Here is a 23,104-nt window from a genome sequence, read left to right as displayed (position 1 = left end):
AACAGAAATTAATCGTAACTAAGAAATAAAACTCAATTGATATTTATGAAAAACAATTTATTATCAAAAGGCAGTGCTGGATGTGGAGATGGTGGCACGGTGGTTAATGCTGATGGCTTCAGCTTTCCGTATCCCAGTCACTTTGTCTATCACAGTTAAGGTGTTTGGTTCTTTGTGGGTGGTCTGGGGGATGGGGGTCTTGGGGGGGGTACTCCAGCCCCCCTCTCCCACCTCCTAAGTTTATGTGTATTAGGTCTGTAAAAATGAAGTTTTTCAGCTTATCTATATAAAATATAATAAAAGCCCAGTGCCGTGTCCGCGTCCGTGTCCGCGTTCCTTTTGGCTGTATCGCCGCCCCAGTCCGTCCCCTCTCAGAATTCCTGCTTACCCCCCTCCGTTCTTTCCCCTTTGCTTTTATTTTTCCTGTTCCCGAAAATCTTTTCCAAACAAAAGTAAAGAAATAGACAGAGTGTCACATTAACGTCTTCTCCCCTCTGCCTATTAAATAATCAATAAAATGAAATAAAAAAATCACGAAAGAAACAGAAACCACAACCTACCCTTACAGCATCCACCGCGCTTCTAGCGTTACAGCCAAACATGTGGTGTATGCAGGTTATGAGGTGTGACGCTAATTAACGCCCGTACTACAACAGATTATATTGTTCATATACTATTAACTATTTACAGGGATCAAGTCTTTTGGGGAAGTTCATAACAAAAACAAAAAAACTTAAATTATAAATAACATGTGCACTTGAGTATTTCGAGCCCCGCGTCTGAGTCGGATGGTTCCTCTTGTCACCAATTCGTGTTTTTCACTATGCCCACTATGTCTTTCCGTCTTCAGCTACCCATGTGCACTTGTACGGAGGAGACCTTACGGAACAATGCTGAAACGAAACGCAACTAAACCTGCTGCTGCGCGAGAGAGGACACATTACAGCGTGATCACGAAGCAAAGAGGCAAAGGCGTGACAGTCGCTCGCAAGAAACGGACACTCAGCATTCACACAGATTAGCTCAACGATGCGTCTCTGCCGCACAACGAAAGGCAACTGAAACTAGTGATGGGTCGTTCTTGAACGATGAACGAATCATTAATGTGACTCGGGAAGAACGAGTCGTCTCGTGGGAGTGATTCGTTCAGTCGCACATGCGCATTTGCGCAACTTCCTATAGTTTCTGTATTGGAATTGATTCACTTGTTTCGAGTCTTCGGGTTTGAGTCGTTCGTTCATCACGTGACAGCCCCATAAGCTTAACCTATGCAGTCTGAGCCGGAAACAGAATTGAACGAAATGACTCGAAAAATGATTCGTTCATTTTGCTGAACGAGACTCAAAGGTCCGAGTCGGTAAAATGATCCGAACTTCCCATCACTAACTGAAACCCCTACAGAGAGAGAAGACAGATTACGCCGTGATCGCGAAAGAAAGAGGCAAAAGCGTGCCAATGAGACACCCGACGAGAGGTCCTTACGATTGAGTCCTTCAACTGTGGTCATCCAACGTGCAGCTAGTTGCTAGTTAAATAATATTCATCATGTGTGATTTTATTATAGGATAACGTAGATCTAAGATACGGAAGCCTAGAGAGGACGTGCAATATTGTTATTTTTTAAAATTGTCTCCTCGAGATAACAGACTGATTTTATCGAGATCTCAAGAAAACGAACTTTGTTTTCTCGAGATAACAGAATAATTTTATCGAGATGTCGAGAAAAAACTAAACTTAACCCTTGCTCCTAGCATCCGGCTCGCTTAGATTGCGACACCTATACAGCTGAAGCCTTGCTAACCGTCTTCTTAACGTTACTATTTTCTAAACTAAGGCACAGACATATTTCAGCCTGCGTCAGCCCTTGACTGAACAAAAATGTGACGCGCTGATCAATGCAGTTCTGCTCTTCTGCCATTTCAAAGAGGACGGGGCTTCAATAAGCTAAACAGTTAGATACAATTATTTCATAATTTTGAGAAAACAAGATCTTTTGTTTTCTCGAGATCTCGATACAATTATTCCATTATCTTGAGGAAACAATTTAAAAAAATAACGATTTTGCCCGTCCTCACTCGGCTTCCGTAATTTCCTAATCTATAAACATATTTCAGCCTGCGTCAGCCCTTGACTGAACAAAAATGTGACACGCTGATCAATGCAGTTCTGCTCTTCTGCCATTTCAAACAGGACGTGACATCAATAAACTAAACCAGCGTTTCTCAACCTTTACGTATTTGTGACCCGAGTTTTTCTGAAACCCTAATAAAATTTATTTCTATACTTTTTGCTGCTGATACACTGCTACAAGTTTTATTATACCTACTTAACTTTTATAGACATTTATCTAACTCTATATTTATTTTTCTAGTATCAGAATGTAGTTTAAGTTAATTTAGTTTGGTTTCAATAGATGTATTTTTCATATTTTCAATTCTTGTTTTCTTTTTTTTCACATCATCGCGCTCCCTTTTTTGTTACTTCGCGCCCCACAGGTTGAGAACCGCCGAGCTAAACATTAAACGTTAGATACAATTATTTCATAATTTTCGAGAAAACAAGATCTTTTTGTTTTATCGAGATCTTGATAAAATTAGTCTGTTATCTCAAGGAAACAATTTAGAAAACTAAAAGTATTGCACGTCCTCTCTCGGCTTCTGTACTAAGATGTGGCTTTTACGTGAATAAACTGTGTGATCGAGACTACGGCCCTGTCCCCACTACGACGTTTTCACTTAAATACACAAAGGTTCGTCCTTGTTTTCGCATTCATTCCATTCCATCCTTTATATCATTCATACCGGAAGGGGATGAGCGTCTTGGAGGAAGGATGTCATTTAACTTTATTATGTCTTATTACCTTATTTATAGGGTGGTCCAGATCTAATTATGCAATTTTCATTACGCTATAACTTATTAAGTTTATTACATAAAGAATTAACAAAAAATTATTTTTTTTGCCGATAGATTGCATCACCAGCCCTTCATTCCAAAATGGTGGGGAGACGGTTGTCAGTCGAACAGCGGGTGCGATGTGTTCGCCTTTTCATAATTGCATAATTAGATCTGGACCACCCTGTATTTTAATTGTCATGCATACGTCTCTGTGGAATTGCCTTATCAGCTCAAGTCAGGTATGCAATACCACCACCGAGAAGACAGGGGGCGCTGTTCTTAAAATTTTTGTCTCTTCCTTCTGCAGCTTCAAGAGGAAGCCCCCTTGTGGGTGAATGACTCCGACCTCCTCCCAGTCTGAATGATATAAAGGCGGATATTCACGAAATGTAACGTTTGAGAGCTGCAGATATGTATGTGCGCACAATACACAAATACGTTATTGTATCTTCATTTTGTGCGATCAATAAAGGAAATTTACTGTATACTGCATAATACAGTAGAACCCCGACCATCCATGGGGCAAGGCTACTTCTTTTATAATCCCTAAAAGCTTTGCCATAAATACGGTACCGACCTCGTTAATGTTGCCCTTTTAACCTCGACTTTACTGAGCTGGCGGTCGAGGAAGCGGAGACAAAACTAAACTAAATAAGGAGAAAACAGAAATAGCGATTGGCAAAAATGGATTTAATGAGGGCATTAGAAATAAACCTGATCCATTAGGATTAAAAGTCAAGATGGAGGTAAAGAATTTAGGGGTAGCTATTGACTTGGACCTGAATTTTAAATCACATGTTAATCATTTTTTCACTTAAGGAATATAAGACCTCTTATAACATTACAAGAGAGTTCACACGTTTGTTTTCAGTCGACTAGATTACTGTAACGCACTCATCTCAGGACCACCCAACAAAAGACAACGAGTGCAGAATGGAGCTGCCAGAATCTTAACTAGGAGATGAAAATCTGAGCACATCACGCCAGTCTTAGCGTCATTACACTGGTTACCAGTGCCATTTAGAATTGACTTTAAAATACGGCTGATGGTGTACAAAGCCTTCGATAATCTGCTCCATCTTATATCTCGGAGTGTCTCTCACCTTATCCTTAGATCTTCAAATGAGGGTCTGCTTAGAAATCCAAGAGCTAAACTTACAAGAAGTGGTGAGGCGGCTTTCTGCTGTTAGGCACCTAAAATCTGGAATAGCTGACTGATAGAAATTCACCAGGCTGATACGGTGGAGCACTTTAAACAACTGATAAAAACCTGTTATGTTATCATGCCTTTCTCAGAGCTTCATTTTAGTGTAACCCTGATATTCATTATCATTATCATTTTTATCATATCTCCACAATCTGTAGTAAGGCCTACTTTCTCTGCTGTTGTTTTTCCGGTTGTCTGTAGTGCCCATGTGTGCCACCACCACCTGATCAGGGCACCATGTAGTTCCTACAGTGATGGATTGAAGGCCAGAGGTCCACATGACCAGCGTCGTCTAATTCTTCAACATGGAGCCTGAAAACCATAAGGACTGATTGTATCTGGTGGCCTCGGAACCCCTGCAGATTTTGTTTGTCTTCTCCAGCCCTCTGGAGTTTATTGTTTTTCTTTGTTTATCTGTCCTCCTTCCCATCAGACCTTTACATTATTCTTTGTTACTTAGTATTGCTTAATCTTATTTTTATATATATTTTTTTTTCTTTCCTCATCTTGTAAAGGACTTTGATCTGCATCATCTCTATGAAAACGTCCTACAGAAATAAATGGAGTTGTTTTTCCATTCACAGTACCCTGGCGTTTTCAATGGAATGCTTCTAAAAAGCTGTAGACTTCAGTGCTACAGAAATAAATTTTGTTTGTTGTTGACTGTGGGAATGTGGGCATGACTCTCACCCCAACCACTGCACCCCTCGCCTACTGTCTGTGTGTCGCCAGTGCTGACCTTGTACATGAGCTCTGCTGTTTCATTCACTTGGGATGTCTGTGCCAGGGTGACCTACCGGTGGAGACTGCAAACCAGATGACAGAGCCTGGCGACGTGTGTTCGACGGCCGCATGGAGACCGACTCTGGTCACTGTGAGCGCTGCGCTTCCCTGATGACGTCAGCTGTGTCAGCCCCTCCACCTCTACAGCGGACATCTGTTTGATCCCAGTTTTCCACTATCCTAGGTAGCATCGGCCCACCATTACTTCAGGTAATCAGGGTCCTACCATAAACGAAGGAACTGGAATCAGCGGCGTGGAGTGGAGAGTAGTTGTCGGCCGTGAGGTCACGAAAAGACAGCAGAGGTGAAGTCTGGATGACCGGAGCGGGCGACGGGAAAATTAATGTTCATTTAATGCCAGTGCAATTAGGCGGCACTTTTCTCGTAAGTCTGTTCTGTATCATCTTGCAAAGGGGAACGTCAGATTTATAACGCTAAGTGGCAGTAAATTAATGTGTCGCCGATAACCTCTGCCTCAGGAAATATGAAAACACTTAAGCAAATGGGAACCAATCTGTTTGCCTGTCTAATGTGGCGAGGGGGGGAGATGAAGCAGTCGGGATGTTGCCATTCAACTTGTGTGTCTTTTTCCCCAAAAACTCTGCTTCCATGCTGAGCTTCCAAACCTAAAATGACATAACTGAAGGTCAAATACCCTGAAAAACTCCAGCACTTGATTTGCAATCCAGCAAAGTGGGTGTAAATTGTACATCCGGATTAAGGAGGAACGACCGAGGTTACAACACGGTCGTAAAAAAAAAATGGGAATGAAGACGACAGTGAAAAGAAAAAAAAGAAAGAAATGGAACCATTTTGAAATCGAACGCCTTTGAATTGAGATGTTCCAGGAACGTTCTGAAGACAAAAGGTGACCAATGAAAGAATTTCAAAAGATCTTCAAAATGGGCATCCAGAAGAGAGGATGGTTCCTTACCCATACAGGAGGCTCCTAACAGGCAAACAGCCGGTGAGGATTAAGGGATCAGACCCAGAAGAGAGGGCAAGATAGGACTGGTAAATGTTGCTGGGGACTTTTAACTCCCCCGGCACATTAGGTGGCAGCAGCCCTAGATAGTGGTACCCAGTTTGGAACCAGTAGGGCATGCTGGGAAGTGTAGTCCAGTTATACAGAACCTGCGGGGTTGCCTGGGTGCTACAAGGGGGCCTAAAATGGGACTTCCATATGACTTGGGTATCCTTAAAAAAAGTGACTGCACTCCCTTAACCCAGGTGAGTCGGAGCTGGGAGGAAGGAAGGCGACGCTCAACTGGAGGAGGGCAGTTCGGAGGTGAGAGGAGTTGGAAGGAGAAGAGAAAGAGAGAAACCTGTGCTTGTGCTACTTTGAGGTACAGTAATCCCTCGCTATATCGCGCTTCGACTTTCGCGGTTTCACTCTATCGCAGATTTTATATGTAAGCATATCTAAATATGTAACACGGATTTTTCGCTGCTTTGCGGGTTTCTGCGTACAATGGGTCTTTGTACTTCTAGTACGTGCTTCCTCAGTTGGATTGTCCATTTGATTTAATACAAGGGATGCTATTGGCGGATGGCTGAGAAGCTACCCAATCAGAATATGCGGTTAAGTTCCTGTGTGCTGATTGGCTCAGCGACGGAGAGCGCAGAATTCGACTCCGCTGCGTTAAACGGGAAGTCTTGTCTCACTTAATTCAGCATCAACGTGTTTCACTGTGTAAAGAGTTCACTTTTGTGTTTATCTTTGTGCGCAGTCAAGCCCTTCATTACGGCTCCAAAACGATCTGCTCCTGCTACTGCTTCAGGGGCCGTGCCCAAGCGCCAATGGAAGATGTTAATGATTGCTGAAAAGGTAAAAGTTTTGAATATGTTAAAGGAAGGGAACAGCTACACCGCTGTAGGACACCATTACAGCATCAATGAGTCCACGATTCTTTTTATTTAAAAAGGAGGAAAAGAATATAAGATCTACGGCCGCAGTGTCCTTTTAACCAGGGTGCAAAACGAGTTATAAGTGGACGTAATAAGGCAGTAGTCTGGATGGAATCTGCTTTAGGGATTTGGATTGAAGACTGCCAGAAGAAGAACAACAGAGAGGCTCCTTTAGAAGAGGAGGGATCGAGGAGGGATCACTGTATTGGGAGAAGGAATTTTGGGTAATAAACCCTCCTTTATTCAAACCCGGGACTCTTGGTGTGTACGTGTTGGGGTTTGGGGTACGCTGTCCGCCCGGTTTCCATCACAATATTGGGCACATATGCAGGATGGGAAAAGAGAGGCTAGTCAGAATGATGATAGAAAGAAAACAAAATTGGAAACACAGAGAGTCGGAAGACCCCGAGGGAGATGGATGACCTCAAAGAACAGCCGAGAGTATCAAGAGCCCCGATCAGAGCCTCCATTGACTCAGTGAATGATCACAGACAGCATTGTCAGCAAAGTCGAGATCCGTGAATCTCTCTTCACCAACAGACTCCCCACAGCCACTGGACCCCGTGACCCATGAGAGCCCCCAGTGCCAGGATGCGGTTGATGGTAGACTTCTTAGGCGTTAAACCAGACTGGTAGGTGAGCAAGTGACCACAGATCCTACTGAGGACGATCCTAGCGAGGACCTTACCAGGCACCGAGAGCAGTGTTATCCCCCTGTAATTGCCTCCATCCAAGCGATCACCCTTCCCTTTCCAGATAGGGATGACAAGTCCCGTTTGCCAGTCAGTTGGGATGATGACTCCTCTCTCAGCCCCTCGAGAGCCCCCATCAGAGCCTTCATTGACTCAGTGAAGATCACAGCATCATCGGTAAAGTCGAGATCCGTGAATCTCTCTTCACCAACAGACTCCCCACAGCCACTGGACCCCACGACCCATGAGAGCCCTCGGTGCCAGGATGTGGTCCACAAAGATCACAGCACCCCTAAAAAGGGATCTAACCTTCATCTCACTCCAATGACTTTAAGTGACAGTGTGTGGCTGGAGCTCATGAAGGCTTTCATACAAGAGCACCACCTGGTGGCGACAGAATATATGACAACACCGGTCACTTGTAATTAACTTGACAGCGGAAACAATTAGGGGACAATTATTATAAAAAGAGTTCACAAAAGTATTTTTTTGGCTTTGCCACCTGGTGGTACAATAGTAACCAGTGCCCACCTTTTTCTCTGTACTCAAGTGGAGAAGAAGAATACCTTCGAGTCTGTGTGCTTAAACCACTGGGATGTCAGTTGGGGTGCCGCTATTGCTATTGGCAGTGGATACACCCAGTGTATGGGCTTTAGGAGAAGAGACAGCCATAATTATGGCTAAGGAAAGAAAAGGATTCTGGGAACTATCAAGAAAAGAGTGCGATGTAGCATTGGCCTCCACGGGTCCTCAGATGGACCGGATCTGAAAACACCCTGAAAAGACCACTGCACCTCCACCTCCAACCCCCTCCAAATAAAATGAAGGATGACGTAGCTAAGGATCACCAAGGGTTACGTGTAAATGAAGGAAGCCCACCTTGCCAGCTGAAGCTTCCCGGCATGACTGGCACGATGGGAAAAAAGAGGCTAATCAGAATTGATGATAGAAAGAAAAGAAAATTGGAAATACAGAGAGTGGGAAGACCCCGAGAGAGATGGACTGATGACATCAAAGAACGGCTGAGAGTAGGAGAAGAGACAGCCATAAAGATGGCTAAGGAAAGAAAAGGATTCTGGGGAATATCTGGAAAAGAATACGAAGCGGCATTTGGCTTCCACGGTCTTCAGGTGGACCGGATCTGAAAACGCCCTGAAAAGACCACCCCACCTCAACCTCCAACTCCCTCCAAATAGATTGAAGGACAATTTAGCTAAGGATCACCAAGGAATACATTTAAATGAATGAAGCCCACCTTGCCAGTTGAAGCTTCCCGGCATGCCAATGTATACGTCCGTTTCAGTCATGCCTGCTGCCATTCCCATGCTGCACATGCCCTCCATGTCCAGGTCTCCCGCCGGGTTGCAGACCTCGTAGTGGTGGATCTGCCAGTCATCATCTTGATCGTAGTTAAGACCGTTGCCCCTCACAAAACACTTTCCAATCATACGCAGTTGCTCTTCATTGCCCGACATCATGATCCTGACGTATCTGTGTCCACAGGCCTGAAGTGGGTGACAGAGAGCCCAAAAATCACTGTGAGTGTTGTGGAGTAATGAAGATTGGCACATTGATCACAACTGTGTGGCACTGAGTCTTATGCCACGCATTCAGCCCACTTGCTACAGTACCTACCATCCCATGTCAGGGAGAGCCATGAAAGGGACGAGTTCCACCACTCGGCATCATGGACTGGTAGACTCAGCCAAACCCTATACTGTGCCCACCAGTGATTTACAAATGGCTGAAAACTCAAGCCACTTACCACCAGTCCCACCATAGGCTGCCACAGGCTGTGGTGGATGAGCTTTCATGTCTATGCCTCGTTCCAAATTTGGCACTTGAACTTAGGAGACTGAAAATGTTTGTGGCCATTGGTCTCAGATATCTCAAGATAGAATCCCCTGATGGCACCAAAACCTGATGACAACACCAGCTTAACAAAACGAACAGAGGAATCCCAAAACCACCCAACAGGAGAAAATGGTGTGGAAGGTGAGGTCTCCTCCACAGGTCAGGTCAGGTTGAGGGGCATGCACTGGTACAGCACGTTGCCGCACCCACCATATCACGAAACAGCTCAGGATCCTGGTTGGCAACCCCGCAAGGGGGCAAACACGCAGTCCAATCCCACCCTCCGGAAATGGCCCTCTATCTGCCATACTCAGGTGTTACGTGGGGGTCACCTTGGCCTGGTCCAGCCACTCGGATCCTCAACAATGAGCCGGATCACCCTCGGGTAATTACTCCACATGGCTGTAGTGCCGTAACTGACGTTCCCTCACAATGCAGGTCATGTGCCTCATTCGGGACTCCATGAGCAACACAAAGTCAAACCAGTCGGACCCAAGGATTCTCTGAAGAGACACACATGAAGGAGTCCAGTCTTCATCTCAGGTCACCAGATAGCGTCCATGTCTCACAAACAGGAAGCACCAGGACTCTAAAGACTTGGACCTTCATCCTTTTGCAGATATATCAGGAGTGCCACACACTCCTTTCCAGCGACCCCATGCCCCCCATGCTATCTCAATCCATCTACTGACTTCATATGAAGAGTCACCAGAGACATGAATGTCACTGTCAAGGTAAGTAAACCTCTCGACGAGTCGACACACTGCTGATGGCCATGCCCAAGAGGCCATTAAAGGCCTGGTTGTTGGTTTTTATAGCAAGCCCAGACACTCAGACTCCTCACTCAGTCTCTTGAGACCCCCCGATCTGAGCCTCCACTGACGAATTGAAGATCACAGCATCATCAGCAAAGTCAAGATCAGTGAATCTTTCTTCACCAACAGATGCCCCACAGCTGCTGGACCCCATGACCCTGCCCAACACCCAGTCCAGGCAAACACTGAACAGAGTAGGAGCAGAACACACCGCTGATTGACCCCACTCTGCACAGGCCCGCCATGATACCCAGCAACTTCGGGTGGATCCCACAAAAGTCTCAAGATGTCAAACGCTTCACGAAAGTCGACAAGGGCTGCAAAGAGACTCTGCCGATATTCATGTTCCTCAGTGCCAGGATGCGGTCGATGGACTTCTTAGGTGTAAAGCCAGACTGCTGCGGTCGCTGGTAGGTAAGCAAGTGATCACAGGTCCTGTTGAGGACGACACTAGCAAGGACCTTACCCGGCACCAAGAGCAGCGCTATCCTCCTGTAGTTGCCACTGTCCAAGCTATCACTCTTCCCTTTCCAGATTGGGATGACAAGTCCCGTTTTCCAGTCAGTTGGGATGATGACTGCTCGCTCAGCCCCTCGAGAGCCCCCATCAGAGCCTCCATTGACTCCACAAAGATCACGGCACCCCTAAAAAGGGATCTACCCTTCATCTCACTCCAATGACTTTAAGTGACAGTGTGCTGCAGGAGCTCACGAAGGCTTTCATACAAGAGCACCACCTGGTGGCGACAGAATATATGACAACACCGCTCACTAGTAATTAACTTGAAAGTGGAAACAATTAGGGGACAGGTTATATGGCCAGAGTTCACAAAAGTTTTTTTTTTTTTTGGCATTGCCACCTGGTGGCGCATTGGTAACCAGTGCCCACCTTTCTCCCGGTACTCAAGTGGAGAAGAAGAATACTGTGGAGGCTGTTTGCTTAAACCACTGGGATTTCAGTTGGGGTGCTGCTATTGCAGAAGAAGCCTTAATGGCAGTGGCGACACCCAGTGTATGGGCTTTATATGAATGAAACCCCCAAATCTCTTAACCATCTTCCCAGCAAAAGTTGACGCCTGCATGGTCTGGAAGACGAAGTCCCCACCGCCACCCGCTAAAAAGAAATTGAACGTTCACCTCACTCCACTTATTTGAGTAAGAACGTTGTCCAACCCACTTAATGCCAGTCAAGGACACAGAGAGAGCTTATCCTGGCAGCAGTAGGCACAAGACGGGAACCAACCTTGGATGAGGTGACCATCCACTGCAAGACCCACTCACTTCCACACCAACATTCATGTGAATGCCAATTTGGAATTGACAATTAGCCTAAGAAGCATGTTTTTATGGGGTATATGGGTGGAAAGTCCATACAAGACAACAGGGAGGACGTCCAGGGGCAGAATTGGCACAGCGGTCCCCATTGGGCCACAGTACCATCCAAAAAAAGTCATATTTTTACTGAACACATCTCTGATGGAAGCCACGCGTCACATTGGATACCTCCTTTAACCTTTAACCTTTAACCCTTGCACTGGCACTGCAGGGATATGCCTTGACAGGATGTACATGGCTGACAAGGGGGCCCTCACGTACCAGCACTCTTCCTCCAGTGGGACCTCCTTGACTGGCCACTGTCACTCCAAGCCACATGCCTTCAATCATCTCTGTCGACGGAGACACTGGAAAGAAAGGAACAAGACAGAGGTGAAGTAAATGAGAGCTGCTCCCCTGGTGGACTCTGGACATGCCCAGAGCTTACCAAGATGTTCACCTGGTGGTAATTGAGGACACGACAAAGCCATCTCAAATACACGTCTTGGAAATTGAGGCTCTTCATGGGGACAGGGTTTAGCTCGGAGATCACCGTGTCTTCTTATGACAGAACAAACGGCAAAGTCCTTCCAACAATCCATCCATCCAGCTATATCCTAACTACAGGGCCAATGTACTACTACAGCCAACATCGGGCACAAGGCAGGAAACAAATCCCGGGCAGGGCACACACACCCACACACCAAGGACAATTTATAATCGCCAATGCACCTAACCTGCATGTCTTTGGACTGTGGGAGCAAACCCATGCAGACACGGGGAGAACATGCAAACTCCACGCAGGGAGGACCCGAGAAGTGAACCCGGGTCTCCTAACTGCGAGGCAGCAGTGCTACCCACCGCGCCACCGTGCTGCCCCTTTCCAACAGTATTATCTGAAAATGATAGCCATAAAGGTGGACATAATGGTTCACAGCAAATGTCAAGGCAGCACCACCTGATGGTGCCCAGGGACACGGCAGCACCAACTCAGCCACACTTCCTGCGTATTAAGGATGTTCGTGGACAGTACTTGGGCTCAGAGCTCACCAAGGCTTCTCATGACAGGAACACCTGATGTTTCTAGAAGGCATGACAACAACTGCTCAACAATATTACCTGGAAATGATGGCAATTTGTTTAGACATTTTGGGCAACTGCCAAGACAGCACCTGTGATGGGTGGCCATGGCCATTACCTGACCGGGATGCCAACTGTATGGAGGGACTGAGGTGGAGAGCATCGGCAGGGCAAAACCTTCCCCGGGACGCTAGAGGGCAGCTCTCCTAGGCGGCTGTGGCGCCATGGATTCCTGCAGGGTATGCTGGGAGTTGGGGTTTGGCTCAGCCCTGTTGGGTTCCATGGGGGCCACCCCAGAGTAGGTTGCAGAGCCCTAAATTGGGTCCTCATCACACCTGAGAGCGATTCCAGGTCCGATTAATGAGCCACCCAGAACACTCGCGGGGCCATCATAAAAGGAGCCACCTCACTCCAGAGTTGGGAGGAGGTCGATGAAGCTTACCTGGAGGAGTGGAGATGAGTGGAAGGACAAAGAGAGGAAGAGAAAGAAGAGAGCTGTGCTTTATGTGCAGTACTTTGCGGTGGGGAGCAGAGAAAGTGCTTTAACGTATGTGCTGGACAGTCCTGCCTGTCTGTGTCAAGATTAGGGCATCTGTATGTACCCCGGTGGTCCACACACCACCTGATGGTGCCAGCATGAATAACAAAACCAGTCCAACAATATTAGGCTCAGCTGGACAACTGCGTGGTCAAAGCTCACTAAAGTTTTGGATGTGGCAGCGCCACCTGGTGGTGCCAAATAAAATAGCACGTTGAAATGAATGACAGCACCAAGTTTAAAGTATTAAGATCATCTGGGCAGTGTATGAGTGTTCAGAGCTCACTAAAGGTTTAATATGACAGCGCCACCTGGTGGTGCCAAATAAAATAATAAGTCGACAATACTACTTTGGGCTACTGTGACTGGTAGTGCTGGTAGTCAGAGCTCAAACAAATTTCTCAAGACAGCACCACCTACTGGCATTAGAACACATGACAACAACTGTTCAACAATATTACCTGGAAATGATGGCTGTTCAGGCTGACATTGTGGGCCGAATACCACCTGATGTCAGAATGAATGACAACACCAAGTCCAAAGTATTAAGGGCATCTGGACAGTGTGTGTGTGTGTTCAGAGCTCACTAAACATATTATATGACAGTGCCACCTGGTGGTGCCAAATAATAATAATAACATGTTGACAATACTGCTTTCAAATTAGGGCTACTCACATTGGTAGTGTTTGTGATCAGAGCTCAAAACGATTTCTCAAGATAGTGTCACCTACTGGCCTGAGAAAACATGACCCAACAACAGTTCAACAATATTACCTGGAAATCATGGCTGTTCAGGTTGAAATTGTGGGCAGAGCGCACCAAGACCTGTCAGGACAGCACCACCTGGTGGCGCCAGAATAACTGACAACACCAGTTCAACAATATTAGGCACAGCTGGACAACTGTGAGACCAAAGCTCACTAAATTGTTGGCTGTGGCAATTGCCACCTGGTGGTGCCAGAATGCATGACAATGTCAACTCAGCAGATTTTTTTTAGAAATGAAGGCTACTCAGATTAGTAGTTTATTAGTAGATATTTTTTTAAGACAGAACCATCAGATGGTTTCAGAAGACATGACAACAACTATTCTAGAATATTACCTGGAAATCATGGCTGTTCAGATGGGCATTATGGGCCGGGCTTACCAAGACCTGTCAAGATAGCATCATGTAATGGTGGCAGAATGCATGACAATGTCAAGTTCAAAATATTGGGGTCATCTGGAAAGTCTAAGTGTTCCGAGCTTGTTAAAAGTATAATATGACAGCGCCACCTGGTGGTGCCAAATAAAATAATCAGTTGACAATACTACTTGGAAATTAGGGCTACTGTGACTGGCAGTGTTTGTGGTCAGAGCTCACAAGGATTTCTCAAGACAGCACCACCTACTGGCCTCAGAACACATGACAACTCTTCAGCATTATTACCTGTAGAGAAAAGCCAAGCAAAATTACACCTTTTATTGGCTCACATAAAAGATTACAATATTCAAGCTTTCACGGCAACTCAGGACCCTCCTTCAGGCTAGCTTCATATTATAATCTTTTTAGTGAGCCAATAAAAGGTGTCATTTTGCTTGGCTTTTCTCTACATTCATAATGGCTAACACGGTACAACACCCTAGTACTTCGGCATTATTACCTGGAAACGATGGCTGTTCAGGCTGACATTGTGGGCAGAGCTCACCAGATCCTGTCAGGACAGCACCACCTGATGGTGCCAGCATGAATGACAACACCAGCTCAACAATATTAAGCTCAGCTGAACAGCCGTACCAGAACACCAAAAACGTCAATTTAAATCCAGGAGATAAAGTCTGCTGCTGTACTATTTAATATACATCCTTCATGTGACATGTCTTGAGACCTTGTCACCAACTCAGAGCCTAATGTCACATTCCGAACAATAGAACTTTGCTCTTATAATATTTTTCTGATCCTTTATCATGAGAAGGTGCCTGATCCTCTCAATTGATGTGTCTCTTGTGTTATTGTAGGCAGTGCCAGTGCCTGGTTATTTTGCGCCCCAGGCCAAGCTTATTAGTGTGCCAGTAGTTAACCCATGCAGGTGGATTGCCCCATGATCTGTGCCCTAGGTGAATGCCTAATTCACTTTAATGGTGGTGCTGACCCTGATTGTAAGGTGCCAGAGCAAGCTTTGGTGACTTCCACATATTTCTTGACACAAACATTGACAGCTGCTGCATTAGGGGGCTAACATCCTTCTTCTCCTTCCTCCTCATTGCATTCATTCTGCCTTTTTGTCGCAAACCTACTTGCACGACCGTGAACATTCATGCGGCTGAATTCACCAGGCATGTCACATCGGCTCTGTCATACAGGGCTATATGCATCATTTTGTGAATTTCTCCTTGGGATTAATAAAGTATCTATCTATCTATCTATCTATCTATCCATCCACAATCTGTGTCAACCCCTGATGACCAATTCACATTGTCATCGCTGTCACTCGATTCAACTGACGGTTCACTTTCAGTTTGTTCTAAAACTGGCTTGACGGCTCCTCGTTTACACATCATTGTGGGCTTTGACTGAAAGCTCCACTCCACTCCTGAATATTAATGAGCTAGCAGGGAGTGTCATTCATCCATGGTGTTGTTTTATCCACTAGATGGCAGCAGAACACTGTCCCAAGTGTTATGCGGGCTGAACGTTGTATTTTGGATCATAACAGCTTAACCCCAGAGACACTCGGGGTTAACCACTTTTGCACAGAATTCCAAGCTCAAGGAGGAAAGTGAAACAGCTCATATGACAGACTTCATAATACATTTTGTGTGGCAGTGCCACCTGTTGGTGCCAGAATGCATTACAATACCCAATCATTAATATTAACCCTTAAACTGCCACATACTTGGGGGCTTAATGCACCCCCTGGACGCCAAATACTTTTTTGCTGCATTTTTTAAGTAAACTTCACAATTCACAAAGAAAATGTGAAATTTTAATGGAACACATTTTTTTTTTCCATGCAAAGAGCATCACAATTACTGTAACACCGATCATTTTACACACTGCCAATGAACAGTAAAAACTATAAAAAAAAAAAAAACTATTTAAAAAACAGTCTATTATTCCATGTACAAGGTGCAACTGACGCCATTGATGAAATTCAGTAAATCACCGAGCCAAATGCGCTTGAACTGGCCACACACAAGCACACAGAGGCCAATGCTGATGCTTTCAGGATAGTCTAGTGCACTGGCTGAATCCCAGGGACAGTGATGTTGCAGTGCTGCAGGGGGCGCCAGTGTTCACGAGCTGGCTGCTCAACGAATATACGGCACTGACTGATCAGCTCCGGCGTGCTGGAAAATTGCACTGGGAACTGACTTTAGCTGGTTCCGGTGGTTTAAGGGTTAACTGGAAAACAGGCTGTGCCCATGGCTACCAACAGCGCCACCATGTGGTGCTTAATTGAAGGACAGCACAAACTCAACAACCTTAACTAGAAAGCAGGGCTGCTCAGGTGGACGGCATTGGTCGCCACAGCTCTCAAAGATCATCATGAGGCAGGCAATACCCAGGGCCTAAAATTGGATGGTTTGGGGATTCCAGTTATCTGGATTATAGGTTTGGTCTTTTGACCTTTTAAGGAAAAATCTTTTCCCTTATTTTTGTTAAGATTTCTGCCAGAATTCCTCCCCTGGCTGGGATTCAATTTCTTGTTTTATGTCCTTTCTGCTCATTTTAGTGTCATTAATTTAAGTTAATTTTACTTTTCCCTGATTATCTGTTTTGTTTTCTAAGCTTTTGTTACAGGCCCTGTGTCTTGTGGGTGGTTCCCCAGGAGGCGGGGCCACCTGCCCATCATGGCCAGGGACCGCCCTCAGCTCTGTGAAAAGCCAGAGGTTTCCCCTGGCGGGTCATTTGAATGAGTTTACTTGTGTTACTGCTGGATTTTTGGGATTTTTTGGGAGTTTTTGGGATTTTTGACGTCAAGCTCTGTTTTTGAATCTGTTATTGGGGCTTTGTTGGCCTCTATAGAAACAATTTCTTTTGCCTTTTGTGCTCCACAGAGCATTTTATTGTGAAAATAAACCTTTTATTTTATAAAGATCCTGTGTTTGCCATGATATCCACCTGGGGTTTGTTTTTGGGACTCTCAAGTGTTCTGGGACTCTCATCTCTACGTATAAAAGGCAAAACCCTCACTGACTCGTCTCCCACTTTCCATATCGGTGGGAAGCTGAAATTTCACCTGCTCATTAATTGCAGTGTAATTACAAAAGTTAGGTTTGTTTCATGTCCTATTGCAACACCCAAGGGGGCAGGTGTACCCCCTAAACTGTATAGATAGATAGGGGAAACCCCTCCTCACTATTTCTGCAACTTCCAGTATACGTAGGAAGCCCAAATTTCCCAAGCTCATTCTTTACACTGTATTAACAAACGTTAAGTATGTTTCATTTTGCGCCGTTCTCCATAACGAGCTTTCGAAAATAACGTCTTCTTTTTGGCGGTTCTCTCCATTATGCTGTACGGAACTTTTGGAATTGACTTCTCCTTTTGGAGGTTTCATTCCTTATTTCTGTTAATAGACAATTTATTTCATGGCAGAGGTGCACAATGGCTGCCCCCTGGTCCCTCTTCCTGTCCGTGCACCTACCACGAGACTGGCTCCTTGCCTAAATACATTAACGACATCCCGCGCTCAAGTGCCCCCTCACTCGCTTCCTTACTTTCCTCATTTGCTCGTCGTGCTCACTGCTCTCTTCTTCTTTACTCCACCACTTCAAGCCTGTTATTGCTCTCCTTGTTTCACGTCTGCCTCTTCATTTAGTTTCTTCACACTCTTAATCCTCCTGGCAGGCCTCCGCATACTCTACTTTTGAAGGTCGGCGCACCAATGATGTTACTACGAAACTTACAACCACCACAACTTTGTAAGGGCACCAGGCTTCAGATCAAGAACCTCATTGTGGCAACTGTCTTCACTGGCACTGGCTCGGGGGGAGACTGGATTTATTCTTCGCATCCTTCTCATGCCCTCTGACCTCCCATTCCAATTCAAACGCCTCCAGTTTCCAGTAAGGGTCTGCTTCGCTATGACAATAAATAAGTCACAGGGCCAGACTCTAAAAAAGATCGACTTGACACAAGATGGCTTCTCACATGGCCAACTGCTCAAGAGTGAGCTCAACAGACAGCCTGGTCATTTTACAGGCCGGGGGGCAGAACTGCAGACGTCGTCTACAAAGAGATCCTAAAAATGTGCATTTCTCACACACGACATTTACAATCATAAATTAAACTCTTTACAAACATCAAGTTCACTCTCAATACTAAAATAAGCCTACGACAATTACAGTGAGGTGGCGCAGTGGGTAGCGCTGCTGCCTCACTGTTAGGAGACCCTTAGAGGTTCACTTCCCGGGTCCTCCCTGCGTGGAGTTTGCATGTTCTCCCCGTGTCTGCGTGGGTTTCCTCCCACAGTCCGAAGACATGCAGGTTAGGTGCGTTGGCAATCCTAAATAATATGGTCCCTAGTGTGTACCCTGCGGTGGGCTGGTGCCCTGCCTGGGATTTGTTCCTGCCTTGTGCCCTGTGCTGGCTGGGATTGGCTCCAGCAGACCCGTGTGACCCTGTGTTAGGATATAGCAGGTTGGATAATGGATGGATAGCAAACAAACAAAGATAACTGGCAGTACCAGTGCAAAATTCACAATAGGTGTGCCAGTTTTGAGGACAGTTTTAAAATGTGTTATTGAATTGAGCTGACGCATATGAGAATTCCCGAGTATATTCTATGTGGTGGTCCACAAGACTCTATCCTGGGTCCACTGCTCTTTTCTCAATCTACATGCTTCCGTTAGGTCAGATTATCTCAGGTTACAACGTGAGCTACCACAGCTATGCTGATGACACACAGCTGTACTTATCAATGGCACCTGATGACCCCGACTCTCTCGATTCACTAACACAATGTCTGACTGGTATTTCTGAATGGACGAATAGTAATTTTCTCAAGTTAAATAAAGAGAAAACTGAAATTGTATTGATTGGCAAAAACGGATTCAGTGAGGTTATCAGAAATAAACTTGATGCATTAGGATTAGAAGTTAAGATGGAAGAAAAAAACTTAGGGGTAACCGTTGACTGTAACCTGAATTTTAAATCGCATATTCATCAGACCACTAGGGCAGCATTTTTTCACTTAAGAAACATAGCAAAAGTTAGACCTCTTATATCATTGAAAGATGCTGAGAAATTAGTTCACGCGTTTGTTTTCAGTCGACTAGATTACTGTAACGCACTCCTCTCAGGACTACCCAAAAAAGACATCAATCACTTGCAACGAGTGCAGAATGCAGCTGCTAGAATCCTAACTAGGAAAAAAAAATCCGAGCACATCTCTCCAGTTTTGATGTCACTACACTGGTTACCTGTGTCATTCAGAATTGACTTTAAAATACTGATTATGGTTTATAAAGCCTTAAATAATCTGCTCCATCTTATATATCGGAATGTCTGACATCTTATATTCCAAATCGTAACCTCAGATCCTCAGATGAGTGTCTCCTTAGAATTCCAAGCACAAAACTTAAAAGAAGTGGTGAGGCGGGGCCTTCTGCTGTTATGAACCTAAAATCTGGAATAGCCTGACAATAGAAATTCACCAGGCTGATACAGTAGAGCACTTTAAAACACTGCTGAAAACACATTACTGTAACATGGCCTTCTCCTAACTTCACTTTAACTTAATCCTGATACTCTGTATGTTCAATTCATCATAATAACTATTCATGGTGGCTCTAAAATCCGTACTGACCCCTACTCTCTCTTCTGTTTCTTTTTCCGGTTTCTCTGTGGTGGTGGCCTGCGCCACCACCAACCTACTCAAAGCACCATGATGCCCCAGCATTGATGGACTAAAAGCCAGAAGTCCACATGATCATCATCGTCATCATCAAGTCCTTCCGTGAAAACCATAAATCCAAAGAGGACTGTTTCATTTATGTTAGGTAGATTGCCCAGAGGGGACTGGGGGGTCTCATGGTCTGGAATCCCTGCAGATTTTATTTTTTCTCCGCCGTCTGGAGTTTTTTTTGTTTTTCTGTCCCCCCTGGCCATTGGACTTTACTCTTATTCTATGTTAATTAATGGTGACTTGTTTTATTTTCTTACTGTGTCTCTTATTTTTCTATTCTTCATTATGTAAAGCACTTTGAGCTACATTCTTTTGTATGAAAATGTTCTATAGAAATAAATGCTGTTGTTGTTGTTGAGGAGCACCAGGACAGGCGCTCGAGCTCCCATAGCACTGAGGCTGATGTGCGGTACAGAAAGTCGAGCTGCAGATGAGGATCTGAGTGAGTGAGAGCAGTGCAAGTCTGGAGGAGATCAGCGAGGTTGTGGAGAGCTTTAAATGTTCAGAGCGGGATTGTGAGTCGTATTCAGTAGTGAACAGGGAGCCGGTGACATCGAGAGAGAGTCGGTGTGACGTGTTCAGTGGATTTACAACAGCAGGTTATCATCCTGGCAGCAGAATTTTGATGAAGTTGTAAGCGATGGATACGTTTTTGTGGGATGCCAGATAGAATAGCATTACAGTAATCTGTACGTGAGGTGACTCGGGCATTAACCGATACTTCAGTACTGTGTTGTGTAAGAACAGGACGAAGTCTAAAAATGTGTTGGAGATGGAAGAAGGCAGTCCGAGAAATGTTACGTATATGGGAAAAAAAGAGAGAATACTGTCAAGAATGACGCCCAGGTTAGAGATTAACACCTGTTTGTGTTAATATTCCATCCATCCATTATCCAAACCGCTATATCCTAACAACAGGGTCATGGGGATCTGCTGGAGCCAATCCCAGCCAACACAGGGCACAATGCAGGAAACAAACCACAGGCAGGGCGCCAGCTCACCATAGGGAGCGGGTACACACACACACACACACACACACACACCAAGCACACACAATGGACAATTTATAATCGCCAATGCACCTGACCTGCATGTCTTTGGACTGTGGGAGGAAACCCATGCAGAGAACATGCAACCTCCACGTAGGGAGGAGCCGGAAAGCAAACCCAGGTCTCCTTACTGCAAGGCAGCAGCGCTACCTACTGCGCCACCGTGCTGCCCCTGTGTTAATATTGTTAATTAAAATAAAAGACTGTTTAACCTTAGCAAGTGTGGATTTAGAACCAGTGAGGAGCACCTCAGTTTTATTGCTGTTTAGTTGGAGAAAATTGTGAGTCAACCATGTCTTTATGTCTTGGAGACATGCCATAAGAGTATCTGGGGGGGGAACAGAAGTGGATTTAGTGGATAGATTTACAGTTGCTGTGTGTCATCAGCATAGCAATGAAATTTAATACCATGGTGCCAGAAGATATTACCTATTGGGAAGATATCAATGAGGAAAAGAAGCGGCCCCAAAACAGAACCCTGCGGGACTCCCTGAGTAACGACTGCATTCTCTGATTTAAAGCCCTTTATCTGAACAAATTGCTTCCTATCAGTGAGGTAGGAAGAAAACCACTGGAGGACAAGGCCACAGACCCCAAAACTAGCGAGACGTTTCAAAAGTATCTGATGGGATATGGTGTCCAATGCGGAGCTGAGGTCAAGAAGCACAAGAATTGATAAAAGTCCCGTATCAGCTGCAAAGAGAAGATCATTGTACATAGAATAATAGAATAATAGAATAATAGAACACCTTGTACATAGAATAATAAATTGTTGAGGTATTTTTTTTTTTTTTTTATAGTTTTTACAGTTGATTGTCAATGTGTAAAATGATCAACTTTGCAGTAATTATGATGCTCTTTGCATGAAAAACATATGTGTTCCATTAAAATTGGACTTGTTCTTGGTGAATTGTGATATTTCCTTAAAAAGTGCAAATGTTTGGCATCCGGAGGTGCATTAACTCTACCCAACCCCTACCCCCCAAGTATGTGGCGGTTTAAGGGTTAAAAGTCTGAACTCCATTTTGGGTCTGAAGCCTGCCGGTTGAGTTTGAGATCAGGTTGCCCAGGGTGAGGCATAAGCCCCTATCCATGCCAGTGAAGGTCCTGGTCTGGTTTGTGGGTTATTTTTAGGTGGCATTTCTCCATCGTTGTGATGTTTGTGCCACCCGCTCACAGGCACAATGCAGAAGAATTGCTCAGATGGTCCCATAATTAGAACTTTAAAATGGCTCACATATGCCAGAAGGAGGTGGCCTACCTTTCTGAATGAGGTCCACCCTGCTGCAGTCAGTCATGTCGTTGGTAATGGGACAATAGTAGAGTGCCCCCGTTTCATTGGCATTGGCATTGATGTTAGAGGTAGCCTTCTCTTTTGGAGCACCAGTCAGCAACCTAAAAGAGACAAAAAGCGTTAGTGATACGTGCGTGAAAGATTCATCTATCCATTCATTTTCTTTCGCTTATCCAGGTCTGCATCTTGGGGGCTGCAGTTTAACCAAAGAGGCCCAGATGTCCCTTTTCTCCCCACTACCTCCTCCAACTCCTCTGAGGTGGTCCTGGGCCAGTTGGGAGATTTCATCTCTTTTGCATCTCCTGGGTCTAAGGACATGAGGACATGTCTCAAATACCTCCTCATGGATTCATCCTGGAAGCATCCCAATCAGATGTTTGAACCATTTTAACAGGTGGAGAGGCACCAGCTCTGCTCTGAGCTTCTTGGAAATGTCTGTGCTCCTCATCTTATCTCTAAGGCTGAGCCCAAGCAGCATGTGAAGAAAGCTCAGGAAAGATGTTATCTAAAATAAAGTTTCATTCCACAGCTTGTGCTGTAAAGCTTATTTTAAAATGAAATCTGCATACTCCACAAGCACTTTGTGACAGTCAAGTAAAGATTGATTGTTTATTTCTTGGGCTACCTGAACTAAGACAGGTTGAAATCTAAGTAATCGACGTAGACCTCAGCATTAACACAGGCAGTGTGCCATCTATTGGAATGTAGTTTGTAATGCATGTAGTAAGATAATGCTTTGCATTTGCAAATCCAACAGACGACTCATCACAGACATTTGTTGT

General features: G+C 45.0%; 1 protein-coding gene across 2 annotated transcripts in view; it reads right to left on the bottom strand.

Moving 5' to 3' along the window:
• The window catches only part of itga3b (integrin, alpha 3b), a 153,338-nt gene that overhangs the window by 57,358 nt on the left and 72,876 nt on the right, over positions 1-23,104 (bottom strand). For both annotated transcript variants that reach the window (XM_039740648.1, XM_039740649.1), the window contains exons 2-4: positions 22,290-22,423; positions 11,750-11,835; positions 8,741-8,990 (exon numbers count right to left, since the gene is read on the bottom strand). In XM_039740648.1, coding sequence (XP_039596582.1) covers positions 8,741-8,990; positions 11,750-11,835; positions 22,290-22,423 — 470 coding nt within the window. The remainder of the gene's footprint in view (positions 1-8,740; positions 8,991-11,749; positions 11,836-22,289; positions 22,424-23,104) is intronic.

Source organism: Polypterus senegalus, chromosome 17, assembly GCF_016835505.1.
Source record: "Polypterus senegalus isolate Bchr_013 chromosome 17, ASM1683550v1, whole genome shotgun sequence".
Lineage (NCBI taxonomy): Eukaryota > Metazoa > Chordata > Cladistia > Polypteriformes > Polypteridae > Polypterus > Polypterus senegalus.
Note: the sequence above shows the minus strand (reverse complement) of the source record. Positions and strands in the feature narration are given on the sequence as shown.